This window comes from Mauremys reevesii, unplaced genomic scaffold, assembly GCF_016161935.1.
Source record: "Mauremys reevesii isolate NIE-2019 unplaced genomic scaffold, ASM1616193v1 Contig26, whole genome shotgun sequence".
Lineage (NCBI taxonomy): Eukaryota > Metazoa > Chordata > Testudines > Geoemydidae > Mauremys > Mauremys reevesii.
The window spans coordinates 646,667-663,886 of record NW_024100836.1 but is presented as its reverse complement, the minus strand read 5'-3'; the positions used below and the strand labels follow the sequence as shown (position 1 = coordinate 663,886).

At 52.5% G+C, this 17,220-nt stretch overlaps 2 protein-coding genes and 1 non-coding gene across 3 annotated transcripts; 1 reads left to right on the top strand and 2 right to left on the bottom strand.

Moving 5' to 3' along the window:
• Nucleotides 1-2,795: 2,795 nt before the first annotated feature.
• Nucleotides 2,796-2,877, bottom strand: TRNAL-CAA. Its single transcript has one exon. It is a non-coding gene; the product is annotated as a tRNA-Leu (tRNA).
• Nucleotides 2,878-6,980: 4,103 nt separating this feature from the next.
• Nucleotides 6,981-9,489, top strand: LOC120393614 (erythroid membrane-associated protein-like; the record flags this gene model as incomplete). The annotated part of the gene is made up of 3 exons (XM_039518236.1): nt 6,981-7,062; nt 7,400-7,559; nt 9,041-9,489. Coding segments are annotated over 3 exons (411 nt in total), but the record flags the coding sequence as incomplete, so codon positions are not given.
• A 4,130-nt stretch (nt 9,490-13,619) lies between these two features.
• On the bottom strand, nt 13,620-17,009 carry LOC120393613 (erythroid membrane-associated protein-like). The gene is made up of 4 exons (XM_039518235.1): nt 16,995-17,009; nt 15,986-16,067; nt 15,489-15,648; nt 13,620-14,021 (listed from the first exon to the last, which is right to left on the bottom strand). Exons 1-4 carry the CDS (start codon nt 17,007-17,009, stop codon nt 13,853-13,855), a joined length of 426 nt encoding a protein of 141 aa, XP_039374169.1. The 3' UTR covers nt 13,620-13,852.
• Nucleotides 17,010-17,220: the final 211 nt, after the last annotated feature.

Sequence of the window (17,220 nt, the reverse complement as noted above, 5' to 3'; positions counted from 1 at the left end):
AATGTCCCCAGGGATTCCAACCATCAAACCCTAGGTAGGAAATCAAATTCTGCCACCTGAAGCCAGTGTTTCTTGGGCCTAGAATGCTGCCTGCGCCAGGTGGATCAGACTGAACAGGTTCCAAACCTCTCTCAGCCTCTTACCTTGTCAAAGGGAAGTTTGTTTTCGGCACAGTCAGTGGCAGGAAAGGAGAAAACTCCACAGAGGTTCCTCCTCATGCTCACAGCCGTGAATCCTAATTCTCTCTCAGCCCTCGAGGAGAGACCTCGCGAAGGAGACTTGCGGCAGCAAAGCCGGGGGGTCTCAGAGACAGGCCTGGCCCTGCACCTTGGTCCTGCCTGGCTGATGTCGGGATCTCTCTGTGAGGTCACCCCCTCCCCACCACCTTTGCCCAATAGGCCGAGTTCCTGCAAAAGGCCTTTGTGATGTCACTGCCACACCCACCCCTCCCCTCAAAGCTGATGTCCTGCCCCTGGCCAGCCTCGTTGGGTGTTTGAGTTGTTTCCCCTGAATCACTGCACTCAATGACTGTTCAGTCTGTGGATGGAGCCGCTACACAATAAAACATCAGTTTTTCATAAATTAGTAGCCTTAAGGCCAGAAGGGACCATTAGAGCATCTAATCTGACTCCCTGCATATCCTAGCCCATCTGTGTATCACAATAGCTTCTTTTTGACTAAAGCACCTTCCCAAAGACCTCTAGTCTTCATTGGAAGACATCAAGAGATGCAGAATCCATCACTTCTCTTGGCAGCTTGTTCCAGTGATGAATCACCCTCCCTCTTACAAATCTTGCCTTGCTACAATGAGAATTTTTCTGATTTCTGCTTCCAGCCATTGGTTCTTGTTATGCCTTTCTTTGCAAGACTAAAGAGCCCTTTAAATACTTGGTGTTTTCTCTCGTGAAGGCACTTGCACACTGCAATCAGCTCACCTCTAAACAGATTGAGCTTTTCAATGCCTCCTTATAAGACATCTTCTCCATCCCTCAAATATGGCTCTTTTCTGCACCCTCTCCAGTTTTTAAAACGTTATTTTTGAAACGTGGACACCAGAACGGGATGCAGTGTTCCAGTATCAGTCTCACTACAGCTGAATCACTTCCCTTTCCAGCCTCTGTTTATCTAGCCATGGATGGTGTCACTGCCTCCCAGGACTTGTGCAGTCTCTCAGCCCCGTACAGTCCTTGGAAGGAACCCCCTTCAGTGTGACAGCCCTTCTTGGAGATTCACTCTCTCTCGAGGGTAAAGGCCCCTCTGCCTCCGTGAAAGGCACTTCTCTGAGACCTGAGCATGCCTGTCTGCCATGGGCCCCTCAGGGAGTCCCCTCCCTCTGGACCCTGGGGCCTCTACTCCCAGAGGAAGAATGCAACCCCGATCTCTAGACTGCAGTGATGCTCAGCCAGTGTAAGAGAGGGGTTTATTGAGCATCTGAACATAGTACAGGAAACTCTCAGGGCCTCAGGCCTAACCTCCCTCTGCACAGTCCAGCTAGGTCTCTCCTGCATCCATGTGGGCTCTGGCTGTTTTCTCTCCCCAGTCCAGACGCCCCCTCTTTCCAGCCAAGCATCCGATCTCATCTTCCCACAAGCCTCTGTCCTTTGTCTTCTGTCCCAGAGAAACTGGCTGCCTGGGTCTCCTCTCTCTCTTTAGCGCGAGGGGAGGGGGAGAGCTGAGATTTCAGGCTGTCGTGTTTATGGCTGGATTGCTGCTATTATTTGACAGAACCTGACAATTCAATGGCACAAACGGGGGAACGGGGCAGCACTACAGCGTCAGGGAGTGAACTGGAGAAAATACAGGAAGGATTTCTAGCAAGGGCGCCGTGTAACTAACCAGAATGAAGACTATTCTCTGCCCCCCTCGTCTAACTCTGGGCCTGACTCTCCCGTGCTGAGGCCCCTTGCCCTGTCTCTGGCCGTGTCTGGGGGCTTTATGCCGCGGTAGAGCCCCGAAGGTAAAGGTGTGATGTAGCCTCAGCCCCAACAAGACTCAGGCCCATGTCACTTCATCCTGGGTTTCAGATGAGTGACCCCTAGAAGTTGGGGGGCCACCGGTGCCCAGACCATGGCCCGGCCACAGAGGCCCTGCCCCTGCTCATCCTCTTCCCCCGAGGCCCCACCCACTTGCTGTTCACTGCCCTCTGCCCCCTCCCCCAGACCCCCTACCTGCCCCTCACTTCCCCCAAGAGGACAGCTCAGTGGTTTGAGCATTGGCCTGCTAAACCCACGGTTGGGAATTCAATCCTTGAGGAGGTCATTTAGGGAACTGGGGTAAAAATCTGTCTGGGGATTGGTCCTGCTCTGAGCAGGGGGTTGGATTAGCTGAGGTCCCTTCCAGTTCTATGATCTAAGACGCCACTCACCTGCTGCTTTCTCCTCTCTGCCCCTTTCCCCTAAGTGGGGCTGCTATGGGGCCAGGCACCCATCGCTTTTTCCTGCCTTAGGTGAGCGGGGGGTGGGGAGGGTCCTTGGGGAAGGAGGCGGAGCAGGGGCAGGAAGAGGCAGAGAGAGGGAGGGGGTTCGGGGGAAAAGGCCCAGCGGGGGTGGGGCGCAGGCCTTGGGGGAAGAGGCGGAGGGGGGATGGGAGGAGGCAGAGCAGGGCATCGGGTTAAGAGGCAGAGCGGAGCCCCCACTTCTCTGGAGCTTCGCTTCCAGCACTCGAAAGATGACAATGGGCCCATGACGGGGTGACCTGCCCCACATCCCCAGTGTTCCCCCCTGCATGGGCGGCCGTTTGGGGGAGACTCAGCTGCCCCTGGCCTCTTAGATGGGCTGTGGCTAAAACACTGGGCTTGCTGTGAGCAGGATTTGAACCTGCGCAGGGAAACCCTCTTGGATTTTGAGTCTAACACCTTAGCTACTCAGCCATCACAGCTGTGAGCAAAGCAGGCCCCTAAGGCCAGAGAAACGCCCAGGCCTGACGTCATCTGAACTGCAGAATTCAAACAGCAAACCCGGCTCCCAAAGCACCAGGGGGAATTTGGGGCTCTCGTTCCTTCGCCGTGTGGTTAAGCACCAAACCAGCACCCTCCTGTGGGGTCTGTCGTTGTTCCTCTCCACACTGTAACGACCGAGACAGGGAGAGGTGACCTGACCTGACCAAGGTCAGACAGTGAGGTAGAATCCAGCTCTGCCCCCCACCAGCTCCCGGCTCTATCCGCCAATGGACTGACTTTCTCGCTGGATTAAACTGTTTGTACTGGACTCTTTTCTCCATCTATAAACAGGACTAAGCCACGACTGGACTGTCCGACAGGAGAATGGGCCACGGCTCCCTTCCCCGGACCCTGGATTTCTCACCACTTCAGAGAAACTTGTTAGTGGAAAAATGAATCACATTCAAATGAACCGTTTGCTGTTGCCTTGGCACATGGCCCCACCCAGCCTTTTCCCCTGAGTCAGGAATGATAATTTATTGGTTCACTCTGATTTGTTTCAGTTCTATGTTAGTATCTATTGCCACTAATTGGTCAGAGCCCGTCACTTCCGGAAGTCCGAAACGTTTCCCCCCTAACTCCCTTCTCGGTACCTTTGATTTTCCTCAGTCTCCTTCAGAGCACTGGCTTTCTTGGCACCAATAACCAAGACTGATTTCCAGATCAGGAGACGTGTCCTCCAGCTGCTGGAACTTCCCTGTTTCACACCTAGAAAGAAACAGGTTTTTCCCCATTAATCATTATCATATTTTATTGTCGTATTTTACTCTGAATTTCTTGCCCATGAGAAATGCTGAATTGAGGGACTGGAGAATGAGTCTCTGTGTATCCAGCCACAGAATAGCTGCAGCCCCAGCAATGGCTGTGCAAGCTTCCCCGAGGTGTCCCGTCAATGTGCTTCACACCGATTTACAGAGACGAGCTCTGGGGACAGGATGAGTTCGGTCCCGTGGGCAATTCACTCCTCGGCCTCCATGCTTTGATGGCCAATAGATTCCAGTGTTCCTGCTGGTCATTGTTCTGTGGCCATCTGCCCACCTGCCACTGGACTGAGATCAGCTCCCCTCACACCAGCTCATTCCTCACCGGTCCGTGAACGGTCACCACATCATACAGACGTTTGTTCACTCCTGCCGGGGGCAGAAGAGAACCCAGTGCCCTGGAGGTGACAGGCCCGTACTGTGTCCCCAGTCAGGGCCATCGTCCCTGCCCTGAGGTGGTGGCTGCTCTGGGGAGCTCACGCTGGCACCGGTGCAGCGGCCCCGCCGTTAGCTCTTGAGTGTAGCCGCTGAGATTCGCTACCCCCAGCGAGAGCCGTAGCCATGTTGGCAGGAGAAGCTCTCCCAGCGACATAGCCCTGCCCACACCGGCGCTTGGGTCAGTGTAACTGTGTCACTCGGGGGTGGCTCATTCACACCCCTGAGCGACATACGTTCTACCGACACAAGGCGAGCCGCAGCCTGAGCAGAGAAGCGATTTAGAAAACAGATTTAGTTTTGTAGGAAATGCAGAAACCCGGGTTTGTAATAAACCAAAGGAGATTGCCCACATGTCACCTTCACCACGTTGCAGTTGTGCCCTGGGACAGTTGTGTTGTCTCAGCCTGTGGCCAGACTAATGGCGTGTGCAGGGGGAGGAGCCACGCCCCGTCTATGGGGCTTCTGGCATCCTAGAGGGGAGAAAGGAGAAAAGACGCTCAGTCCCCCATGCCACTCACACAGGGGGCAGGAACTTCTGTGGTCATTTAAACAGGCTCAAGGTCCCCGAAAGAGTGAAAGGTGTTAACGTGCCCCTGTCACCGTCCAACACTGAACGGGGGAAACAAGGCTGGCGGTTTGGTAGAGAGAGACTTCAGCCCGCTTAGTCCCATGGCAAACACACCTCTCACATCCCTGCTAGTGTGTTACTGAAACACAGAGAGAAACAGAGACAGAGTTAAAGCAATGGAAATGTAAAGGAGTCAGTAAGGCTTGTCTTTAACAGCATCCCCTGTGCCCTTTCTCTTCAGCTGGGAGAGTTTTTAGAAGGAAAGTTCCTTCTGTGACGGTCTCTTGGGTGGTTTTGAAGAAGGTAACAGCTGTCCTGGGGAGATCAGCTGAGATGGGCTGGAGCTGTCACTGTTGTGGTGTCTCTTGTTAAAGTCCAATCCCATTTCCTAGGTGGCAAGATAACGCAAACGCACCCAAACGGGGAAAGACGAGAACAGCAAAGATAGAAGATGCAGCTTCTGGCTCTGGCTCTGCTGTTGACTTTGTCTTGCAGCTTCACTGTCATTAGCAGCAGGCAGAGGAGCAAAAGCCACCTCTCACTGTGCCCTAGTGGGTCACAACTGAGAATACCACATTCAGGCCAAAGTGCTGAGAAATGGGGCAGACATACCCCCAAAATGGTGATTTTGCTCCCATAAGATAAATCAACCCAGCAAGAAAAGTTAACTTCTGTTTCACCACACTGGCTAACGAGAAGTCAGAAAAGCAGCCTCCTTAGTCATTCCAGGCTTTATATCGCCACCAAAACCACTGAAATTACTGATGAGTGGTTATTGGAACCCAATTTCATTAACCGAAAGGGTTCTTCTGATCTGAAAGGACCAGCCACATACCCAGCTCAATAATATACAACTCAGATCTGAGCCCAGTAATCATGCTGTTGCCAGCCCTTTAGTATCTAAAATATAAAGGTTTATTTCTGGAAAGGAAGGAAGGTGAGAGTTAAAATTGGTTGAAGGAATCAAATACATACAAGAATTGCAAAGTTCTTGAATCACGCTTGTAGCAGTGATGGAATAAACTGTTGGCTTTTTAAGTCTCTGGTTGCTTCTGAATCACTGGAAGGTCCTCAGTCCTTTGGTTAGAATGCTCCCATTAGTATAAGGTCATCGTCAAGAGGTCTGAGCAGGAAAGAGGCCAAATGGAGATGTGTCCAGGGCCTTTTATAGCTTGTGGATGGAAACCCCCATTGTTTCAAACAAAGCCCTCAGCGGAGAGAGTGGAAAATGACAGGTAACAAGATGGTGTTTGCAGTCACATGGGCACGTCCCACGTCCATGCCTGATTTCGCTTAGTCACAGCAGAAGCCACGACCTAGACTCCAGATGGAACGTTCCCAGGCAAGTCCATTGAGAGCAGATAGGGGTGTGACCTTATCTAATTGAACTATGACCATATAGACCATTATTGCAACCACTGTCATATAGTTGCAACAAATCTTGTACAAAGATGGTGAAGTGAGGTGTCTATGAACAGGTTGTCATTTGCTGGTTATGCTTATGCTGTGTGTATCATTCTTGTATTTGAAGTTATGAATATTGGCTCTGTACTTGTATTTCACTGTTTGCTTCTGAGTTGTATCAGTGAAGCATTTGGCCAGCTTATTGAGAAAGGATTAAGCTTTTCACTTCAGAGAAAAAAAATGCATGAAGACAGTTTTATAAACAAGTAGGTAAAGACACAAACCAACCCAACACCGACTGTGACACCCCCCACCCACCCAAGAAATAGAAACACAAACACTAAATGCTGAGAACCTGCACTGATGGGCTCAGCGTGCAGCTTCCCCCTGGGTTTATATCTGGTGCCTCCCTCCTCTCACTCCCCTCTGCACAACCTCAGGTTCCTCCTCTCTCACCCTCCGAGGAGCAGCCCCAGCAGGGAAGGGGGAGAGAGGCAGTTTCTGCAGCCCTCACAGCAGGTCCCAGCAGGGGGAGAGGAGCTGCCAGGGCATCTCTGCTGGGTCCCAGGCACTCAGGGCAGAGAAGCAGCTCCCCAGGCTGGCGTTGTAAATCAGAGACCAGGTGCTCTCATCTCTGTGACCCTTTTCCTCTCCAGACCATAGACACCAACTTCCCCCAGTGCCGGTGGGTGCTCGCGCCCCCGGGCCCCACCCCGACTCCACCCTTTCCCCACCCCCATTCCAACCCCTTCCCCAAAGTCTCAGCCCCCTCCCTGCCCCTATTGGACCCCTTCTGCAAATCCCCGTCCCGGCCCCACCTCTTCCCCGAGCGTGCTGCCTTCCCCCTCCTGCCCCCTCCCTCCCGGCCGAGCGAAACAGGTGCAAGCGCTGGGAGCTGGGGGGGGAAGCGGGCACGCGGTGCGCTCAGGGGAGGAGGCGGAGCGGAGGTGGAGGTGAGCTGGGCAGAGGGGTGGGGAGCTGCCCAATTTTTCGGCGCACCCACGGAGTCGGCACCTATGCTCCAGACTCTGCCATCTGAGCTACAGCCAGCTGGGGAACAGGGAGCTGCAGCCTCTGTAACCATGGCAATGTACAAAAGTGGGTCCCATTGCCCAGGCTGAGAACTGCAGTGACGTCTCTGCTCAGTGTCAGGCGCCCAGGACAGAGGCAGCTCCCTGGGATCCAGGCCTGTCCCAGCCAGACCAGGGCTGCTGGGGAGTGTGAGAAATGGTCCCAGCCTCCCCCAGGGCTGAGCTCTGCCCCTAACGCTCCGATTCTCTCTGTCCCCAGTGACGGTGACTCTGGATCCAGACACGGCTCATCCCCAGCTCGCCCTGTCTGAGGATCGGAGACATGTGAGATGGGGACACGCCCGGCAGGATCTGCCCGACAATCCTGAGCGATTTGACACTGGATCAGTCATAACCCTGAGAGGGGGGAGGGGGAGCAGGTTTGTAGAAATTTTGGTGGTGCCCAGAACCCGCTCCACCCAAACTCTGCCAACGGCTCTGGGAGGGAGTTTGGGTGAGGGAGGAGGTCTGGGGTGCAGGCCCTAGGCTGGGGCAGGGGAATGGGGGGCAGGCTCTGGGAGAGAGTTTGGGGTGGCACGGGTTCCGGCGGGCGGGGTGCAGAGGGACGGGGTGCAGGGGTGAGGACTGTGGCTGAAGCTGAGGGGTTTGGAGTGTGGGAGGGGCTCAGGGTGAGGGCTCTGGCTGGGGCTGGGAATGGGAGGGGCTCAGGGCTGGGGGAGAGGGTCAGCGTGCAGGGGGATGAGGGCTGTGGTTGGGACCGGAGATGAAGGGTTTGTGGTGGGGGCTGAGGGGCAGTGGGGGTGAAAGCTCTGGCTGGGGGTGGGCTGTGGGGGGGGGCTGGGCTGGGGATGAGTTTGGGGTGCAGGGTGTTGCTCTGGGACAGGGGCCAGAGAGGACGACTCCCTCGGCCCTTTCTGCCGGCAGCAGCAAGCTCTGGGAGGAGCCCCTTCCTGCTCCCCAGCAGCACACTCACCCCCACCACTGTCACTGCTTGTGCTCCTAGGGCCACGGGTGGCAAGTTTGTAGAAATTGTGGTGGTGCCCAGAACCCTCACCCCAACTCCACCCCCACAAACTCTGCCCCCACCTGCCTAAGGCTCTGGGAGTAGTTAAGTGGGCGGAGGTCGGGTGCATATCCTGGGCTGGGGATTAGGGTGCAGGAGGGGTGCAGGGTGCAGGCTTTGGGATGGAGTTTGGGTGCTGGGTGCAGGCTCTGGGCTGGGGCAGGGGGTGGGTGTGCAGGAGGGGGTGAAGGATGCAGGCTTTGGGAGGGAGTTTGGGGTTGGGAAGGGGTATGTGGGAACGGGGAGGGGGTGCACCCTCTGGGAGAGAGTTTGGGGATAAAAGGGAGTACAGGGGTGAGGGCTGTGGGGCTGAGGATGAGGGTTCATGATGTGGGGCTCAGGGCTGGGGCAGAGGATTAGGGTGCAGGGGGGATGAGGGCTCTGGCTGGGGCAGAGGATCTTTATGTAAATAAAGCATATCAAAGTGTTTCCTTGTTTATTTCCCTTTCATTTTCCAGATGTGATTTTTGAAGATAGGCATGGAATTTTTTTTCTCCTGAACTGGTTGTGTCACTGCACTCTAATGAGGACATGCATGTATGTCACTCTGGGTTTGTCTACACTGCAATGTAAGCCCAAGGATTTTGGGTCTGGAGGCAGCTGGCCCATGTCGGAGAACCCTGGGCTTGAGCATCTATACTGGTTCTTAACCCTACATTAAGACATTTCTAACCTAGGCTCAAATCTGGGGCTCTGGTGTCCACACTGCAGCATGTAGATCTGAGTCCAACCAACCCTAGCCCAGATTCCCCAACACCAGCCTGAAATGTGGCCGCTGTGGCCCTTTGAGCATGTTACAGTGCAGCGAAACTTTTCTGCCCACCCTTCTTGTTACAGGAAGTTGGAACAGCCCGCCAACACAGACAGCCGAGGAGTGATTTTGGTCTGTGTGTGCCAAGCTACCAGAGCCAGCAACATGGAGAAGGCACCTTTTGAAGAAATCCTCTCGCTTGCACTTTCACTCCTGCATCAGAAAAAGGACAGCGCTTCCTTGAAGTGCTGGTGAACATTTGAGAGGACTTTTCTGCCCCACCAAAGGTACCTGATGGACTGTATGATGGAGCAGGAGGAGAAGGAGGACCCTGGCATGGCAGACTCACACTGGCCTATGCTGCTCAGTAGAACTGGCAGAGCTGCTGGTATTCCCTAGGTAGACTGGCACAGGGCCACAAGCACAGACTGGTGAGATCCCATCAGCCTGCAGACCTGGGATGCCCAGCACACAGTCCGGAGCTCATGCAGGAAAAAAAGGTGCTGCTCCTTTAAACAACAAACAGCTTGAAAGAAAGAGAGAAAGAAAATACCGAACAGAAAGAACAGGCTTTCAAATACATGCTATATTTACAGTCAGGCAATGTGAGAATTGCAAACAATTCAAGGATAGTGTAATAATCAGAACACAGAGAAGAGAGTGTCCAAAACCTGCAAGAATAATTTAAGGCCTCAAACTAGTTTTTTTCATGAACAAAGGGACTGAGTTAAGAAAACACAATCACTTTCCATAATATTGAACAGTTTTATTCCCTCTGTTGGTGCCATTAGGCATATCCCTAGATAACTTAGGAGGGTAGAAAAACACAGTGTTAATGAAGCTTTTCTGTACCAGGCCTGAATGGACCAAAGTTATTTTATGTTTGTCCATAGTGCCTCCATGTCTAAACTCTGATTGAACTCTCAGGCTAGTATTGAGAATGGAATGTGTAACAGCTTCTTATCAGTGTAAGACACCAGAAGATAGGGCCCCTTTTTTACTATCTCCTGTTTAGTTTAGAAAGAGGGGAGGGGAGGCAAGGTAATAAATTCAGAAGTAAACCAAGGTAACAGCCTTGAAAAGTTACAAGATAAATTGTTTGCTGTCAAGAATGATTTAACCTGTTTAATGTAATTGTTAATTATACACTGTATGTACTATATAGTAGGGGGGAGGAAACTAGTGGGGGGTAATGAGAATGCCTTATTGAAGTCATGTATAAAAAGACACACACAGCTTGTATCTGTGTGTGCAGGATTTGAGATTGTAAATACCTCCCTGGCACCTTACTTGGGCTCAAATAAACTTTTTCTGCATTAGCAACAAAGAATCCTGTGGCACCTTATAGACTAACAGACGTTCTGCAGCATGAGCTTTCGTGGGTGAATACCCACTTCTTCAGATGCAAGTGGTGGAAATTTCCAGGGGCAGGTTTATATATGCAAGCAAGAAGCAAGCTAGAGATAACGAGGTTAGTTCAATCAGGGAGGATGAGGCCCTGTTCTGGCAGTTGAGGTGTGAAAACCAAGGGAGGAGAAACTGGTTCTGTAATTGGCAAGCCATTCACAGTCTTTGTTTAATCCTGAGCTGATGGTGTCAAATTTGCAGATGAACTGGAGCTCAGCAGTTTCTCTTTGAAGTCTGGTCCTGAAGTTTTTTTGCTGCAGGATGGCCACCTTAAGATCTGCTATTGTGTGGCCAGGGAGGTTGAAGTGTTCTCCTACAGGTTTTTGTATATTGCCATTCCTAATATCTGATTTGTGTCCATTTATCCTTTTCCTTAGAGACTGTCCAGTTTGGCCGATGTACATAGCAGAGGGGCATTGCTGGCATATGATGGCATATATTACATTGGTGGACGTGCAGGTGAATGAACCGGTGATGGTGTGGCTGATCTGGTTAGGTCCTGTGATGGTGTTACTGGTGTAGATATGTGGGCAGAGTTGGCATCGAGGTTTGTTGCATGGGTTGGTTCCTGAGCTAGAGTTACTATGGTGCGGTGTGCAGTTACTGGTGAGAATATGCTTCAGGTTGGCAGGTTGTCTGTGGGCGAGGACTGGCCTGCCACCCAAGGCCTGTGAAAGTGTGGGATCATTCTCCAGGATGGGTTGTAGATCTCACTGAAGGACTGTCTGGATATGTGGACTCTCTACTCAGACCCTATGCCACCAGCACTCCCAGCTATCTCCGTGACACCACTGATTTCCTGAGGAAACTACAATGCATTGGTGACCTTCCAGAAAACACCATCCTGGCCACCATGGATGTAGAGGCTCTCTACACCAACATCCCACACGCTGATGGAATACAAGCTGTCAGGAACAGTATCCCTGATGATGCCACAGCACAACTGGTTGCTGAGCTCTGTGCCTTTATCCTCAGACACAACTATTTCAAATTTGATGACAATATATATCTCCAGATCAGTGGCACCGCTATGGGCACCCGCATGGCCCCACAATATGCCAATATTTTTATGGCTGACCTGGAACAACGCTTCCTCAGCTCCCGTCCACTCACGCCCCTTCTCTACCTACGCTACATTGATGACATCTTCATCATCTGGACCCATGGGAAAGAGACTCTGGAAAAATTCCACCACGATTTCAACAGCTTCCACCCCACCATCAACCTCAGCCTGGACCAATCTACACGGGAGGTCCACTTCCTAGACACTACGGTGCAAATAATTGATGGACACATTAACACCACCCTATACCGAAAACCTACCGACCGCTATGCCTACCTTCATGCCTCCAGCTTCCATCCCGGGCACACCACAAGATCCATTGTCTACAGCCAAGCACTGAGGTACAACCGCATCTGCTCTAACCCCACAGACAGAGACCAACACCTACAAAATCTCCACCAAGCATTCTCAAAACTACAGTACCCACACGAGGAAATAAGGAGACAGATCAACAGAGCCAGACGTGTACCCAGAAGCCTCCTACTACAAGACAAACCCAAGAAAGAAACCAACAGGACTCCACTGGCCATCACATACAGTCCCCAGCTAAAACCACTCCAGCGCATCATCAGGGATCTACAACCCATCCTGGAGAATGATCCCACACTTTCACAGGCCTTGGGTGGCAGGCCAGTCCTCGCCCACAGACAACCTGCCAACCTGAAGCATATTCTCACCAGTAACTGCACACTGCACCATAGTAACTCTAGCTCAGGAACCAACCCATGCAACAAACCTCGATGCCAACTCTGCCCACATATCTACACCAGTAACACCATCACAGGACCTAACCAGATCAGCCACACCATCACCGGTTCATTCACCTGCACGTCCACCAATGTAATATATGCCATCATATGCCAGCAATGCCCCTCTGCTATGTACATCGGCCAAACTGGACAGTCTCTAAGGAAAGGATAAATGGACACAAATCAGATATTAGGAATGGCAATATACAAAAACCTGTAGGAGAACACTTCAACCTCCCTGGCCACACAATAGCAGATCTTAAGGTGGCCATCCTGCAGCAAAAAAACTTCAGGACCAGACTTCAAAGAGAAACTGCTGAGCTCCAGTTCATCTGCAAATTTGACACCATCAGCTCAGGATTAAACAAAGACTGTGAATGGCTTGCCAATTACAGAACCAGTTTCTCCTCCTTGGTTTTCACACCTCAACTGCCAGAACAGGGCCTCATCCTCCCTGATTGAACTAACCTCGTTATCTCTAGCTTGCTTCTTGCTTGCATATATAAACCTGCCCCTGGAAATTTCCACCACTTGCATCTGAAGAAGTGGGTATTCACCCACGAAAGCTCATGCTGCAGAACGTCTGTTAGTCTATAAGGTGCCACAGGATTCTTTGTTGCTAATGCAGAAAAAGTTTATTTGAGCCCAAGTAAGGTGCCAGGAGGTATTTACAATCTCAAATCCTGCACACACAGATACAAGCTGTGTGTGTCTTTTATACATGACTTCAATAAGGCATTCTCATTACCCCCCACTAGTTTCCTCCCCCCTACTATATAGTACATACAGTGTATAATTAACAATTACATTAAACAGGTTAAATCATTCTTGACAGCAAACAATTTATCTTGTAACTTTTCAAGGCTGTTACCTTGGTTTACTTCTGAATTTATTACCTTGCCTCCCCTCCCCTCTTTCTAAACTAAACAGGAGATAGTAAAAGGGCCCTATCTTCTGGTGTCTTACACTGATAAGAAGCTGTTACACATTCCATTCTCAATACTAGCCTGAGAGTTCAATCAGAGTTTAGACATGGAGGCACTATGGACAAACATAAAATAACTTTGGTCCATTCAGGCCTGGTACAGAAAAGCTTCATTAACACTGTGTTTTTCTACCCTCCTAAGTTATCTAGGGATATGCCTAATGGCACCAACAGAGGAATAAAACTGTTCAATATTATGGAAAGTGATTGTGTTTTCTTAACTCAGTCCCTTTGTTCATGAAAAAAACTAGTTTGAGGCCTTAAATTATTCTTGCAGGTTTTGGACACTCTCTTCTCTGTGTTCTGATTATTACACTATCCTTGAATTGTTTGGAATTCTCACATTGCCTGACTGTAAATATAGCATGTATTTGAAAGCCTGTTCTTTCTGTTCGGTATTTTCTTTTCTCTCTCTTTCTTTCAAGCTGTTTGTTGTTTAAAGGAGCAGCACCTTTTTCCTGCATGAGCTCCGGACTGTGTGCTGGGCATCCCAGGTCTGCAGGCTGATGGGATCTCACCAGTCTGTGCTTGTGGCCCTGTGCCAGTCTACCTAGGGAATACCAGCAGCTCTGCCAGTTCTACTGAGCAGCATAGGCCAGTGTGAGTCTGCCATGCCAGGGTCCTCCTTCTCCTCCTGCTCCATCATACAGTCCATCAGGTACCTTTGGTGGGGCAGAAAAGTCCTCTCAAATGTTCACCAGCACTTCAAGGAAGCGCTGTCCTTTTTCTGATGCAGGAGTGAAAGTGCAAGCGAGAGGATTTCTTCAAAAGGTGCCTTCTCCATGTTGCTGGCTCTGGTAGCTTGGCACACACAGACCAAAATCACTCCTCGGCTGTCTGTGTTGGCGGGCTGTTCCAACTTCCTGTAACAAGAAGGGTGGGCAGAAAAGTTTCGCTGCACTGTAACATGCTCAAAGGGCCACAGCGGCCACATTTCAGGTCGGAATCTGGGCTAGGGTTGGTTGGACTCAGATCTACATGCTGCAGTGTGGACACCAGAGCCCCAGATTTGAGCCTAGGTTAGAAATGTCTTAATGTAGGGTTAAGAACCAGTATAGATGCTCAAGCCCAGGGTTCTCCGACATGGGCCAGCTGACTCCAGACCCAAAATCCTTGGGCTTACATTGCAGTGTAGACAAACCCAGAGTGACATACATGCATATCCTCATTAGAGTGCAGTGACACAACCAGTTCAGGAGAAAAAAAATTCCATGCCTATCTTCAAAAATCACATCTGGAAAATGAAAGGGAAATAAACAAGGAAACACTTTGATATGCTTTATTTACATAAAGATCCTCTGCCCCAGCCAGAGCCCTCATCCCCCCTGCACCCTAATCCTCTGCCCCAGCCCTGAGCCCCCCCACATCATGAACCCCTCATCCTCAGCCCCACAGCCCTCACCCCTGTACTCCCTTTTATCCCCAAACTCTCTCCCAGAGGGTGCACCCCCTCCCCGTTCCCACATACGCCTTCCCAACCCCAAACTCCCTCCCAAAGCCTGCATCCTTCACCCCCTCCTGCACACCCACCCCCTGCCCCAGCCCAAAGCCTGCACCCTGCACCCCTCCTGCACCCTAATCCCCAGCCCAGGATATGCACCCGACCTCCCCCCCCCCGAACCTCCTCCCAGAGCCTTAGGCAGGTGGGGGCAGAGTTTGGGGGGGTGGAGTTGGGGTGCGGGTTCTGGGCACCACCAAAATTTCTACAAACTTGCCACCCGTGGCCCTAGGAGCACAAGCAGTGACAGTGGTGGGGGTGAGTGTGCTGCTGGGGGGAGCAGGAAAGGGGGGCTCCTCCCCCAGAGCTTGCTGCTGCCGGCAGGGAAAGGGCCGAGGGGAGTCGTCCTCTCTGGCCCCTGTCCCAGAGCAACACCCTGCACCCCAAACTCATCTCCAGCCCTGCCCCACCCCAGAGCCCACACCCCCAGCCAGAGCTTTCACCCCTCCCCCCACTGCCCCCTCTGCCCCCACCACAAACCCTTCATCTCCGGTCCCAACCAGAGCCCTCATCCCCCTGCACGCTGACCCTCTCCCCCAGCCCTGAGCCCCGCCCAATCCCAGCCCCAGCCCGAGCCCACACCCAGAGCCCCACCCACACACCAAACCCCACACCATCAGCCCCACTCCACACCCCAGCACCCCGTCCCTCTGCACCCCTCCCTCCGTACCCCTTCCCACCCCCAAACTCTCTCCCAGAGCCTGCCCCCCATTCCCCTGCCCCAGCCTAGGGCCTGCACCCCAGACCTCCTCCCTCACCCAAACTCCCTCCCAGAGCCGTCGGCAGAATTTGGGCGGAGCGGGTTCTGGGCACCACCAAAATTTCTACAAACCTGCTCCCCCTCCCCCCTCTCAGGGTTATGACTGATCCAGTGTCAAATCGCTCAGGATTGTCGGGCAGATCCTGCCGGGCGTGTCCCCATCTCACATGTCTCCGATCCTCAGACAGGGCGAGCTGGGGATGAGCCGTGTCTGGATCCAGAGTCACCGTCACTGGGGACAGAGAGAATCGGAGCGTTAGGGGCAGAGCTCAGCCCTGGGGGAGGCAGGGACCATTTCTCACACTCCCCAGCAGCCCTGGTCTGGCTGGGACAGGCCTGGATCCCAGGGAGCTGCCTCTGTCCTGGGCGCCTGACACTGAGCAGAGACGTCACTGCAGTTCTCAGCCTGGGCAATGGGACCCACGTTTGTACATTGCCATGGTTACAGAGGCTGCAGCCCCCTGTTCCCCAGCTGGCTGTAGCTCAGATGGCAGAGGCTGGAGCATAGGTGCCGACTCCGTGGGTGCTCCGAAAAATTGGGCAGCTCCCCACCCCTCTGCCCAGCTCACCTCCACCTCCGCTCCGCCTCCTCCCCTGAGCGCACCGCGTGCCCGCTTCCCCCCCCAGCTCCCAGCACTTGCACCTGTTTCGCTCGGCCGGGAGGGAGGGGGCAGGAGGGGGAAGGCAGCACGCTCGGGGAAGAGGTGGGGCCGGGACGGGGATTTGCAGAAGGGGTCCAATAGGGGCAGGGAGGGGGCTGAGACTTTGGGTACGGGTTGGGAATGGGGGTGGGAAGGGTGGAGTCAGGGTGGGGCCTGGGGCGAGCACCCACCGGCACTGGGGAAGTTGGTGTCTATGGTCTGGAGAGGAAAAGGGTCACAGAGATGAGAGCACCTGGTCTCTGATTTACAACGCCAGCCTGGGGAGCTGCTTCTCTGCCCTGAGTGCCTGGGACCCAGCAGAGATGCCCTGGCAGCTCCTCTCCCCCTGCTGGGACCTGCTGTGAGGGCTGCAGAAACTGCCTCTCTCCCCCCTTCCCTGCTGGGGCTGCTCCTCGGAGGGTGAGAGAGGAGGAACCTGAGGTTGTGCAGAGGGGAGTGAGAGGAGGGAGGCACCAGATATAAACCCAGGGGGAAGCTGCACGCTGAGCCCATCAGTGCAGGTTCTCAGCATTTAGTGTTTGTGTTTCTATTTCTTGGGCGGGTGGGGGGTGTCACAGTCGGTGTTGGGTTGGTTTGTGTCTTTACCTACTTGTTTATAAAACTGTCTTCATGCATTTTTTTTCTCTGAAGTGAAAAGCTTAATCCTTTCTCAATAAGCTGGCCAAATGCTTCACTGATACAACTCAGAAGCAAACAGTGAAATACAAGTACAGAGCCAATATTCATAACTTCAAATACAAGAATGATACACACAGCATAAGCATAACCAGCAAATGACAATCTGTTCATAGACACCTCACTTCACCATCTTTGTACAAGATTTGTTGCAACTATATGACAGTGGTTGCAATAATGGTCTATATGGTCATAGTTCAATTAGATAAGGTCACACCCCATCTGCTCTCAATGGACTTGCCTGGGAACGTTCCATCTGGAGTCTAGGTCGTGGCTTCTGCTGTGACTAAGCGAAATCAGGCATGGACGTGGGACGTGCCCATGTGACTCCAAACACCATCTCGTTACCTGTCATTTTCCACTCTCTCCACTGAGGGCTTTGTTTGAAACAATGGGGGTTTCCATCCACAAGCTATAAAAAGCCCTGGACACATCTCCATTTGGCCTCTTTCCTGCTCAGACCTCTT

What these genes read in the sequence shown, in the direction of transcription:
- LOC120393613 (XM_039518235.1), bottom strand. An exon ending in GAGGCGGAGCGGAGGTGGAG is followed by an intron (nt 15,649 to 15,985) that starts GTGAGCTGGGCA and finishes CTCTGTCCCCAG; the next exon opens with TGACGGTGACTCTGGATCCA. An exon ending in AGAGGGGGGAGGGGGAGCAG is followed by an intron (nt 14,022 to 15,488) that starts GTTTGTAGAAAT and finishes TTCTTGTTACAG; the next exon opens with GAAGTTGGAACAGCCCGCCA.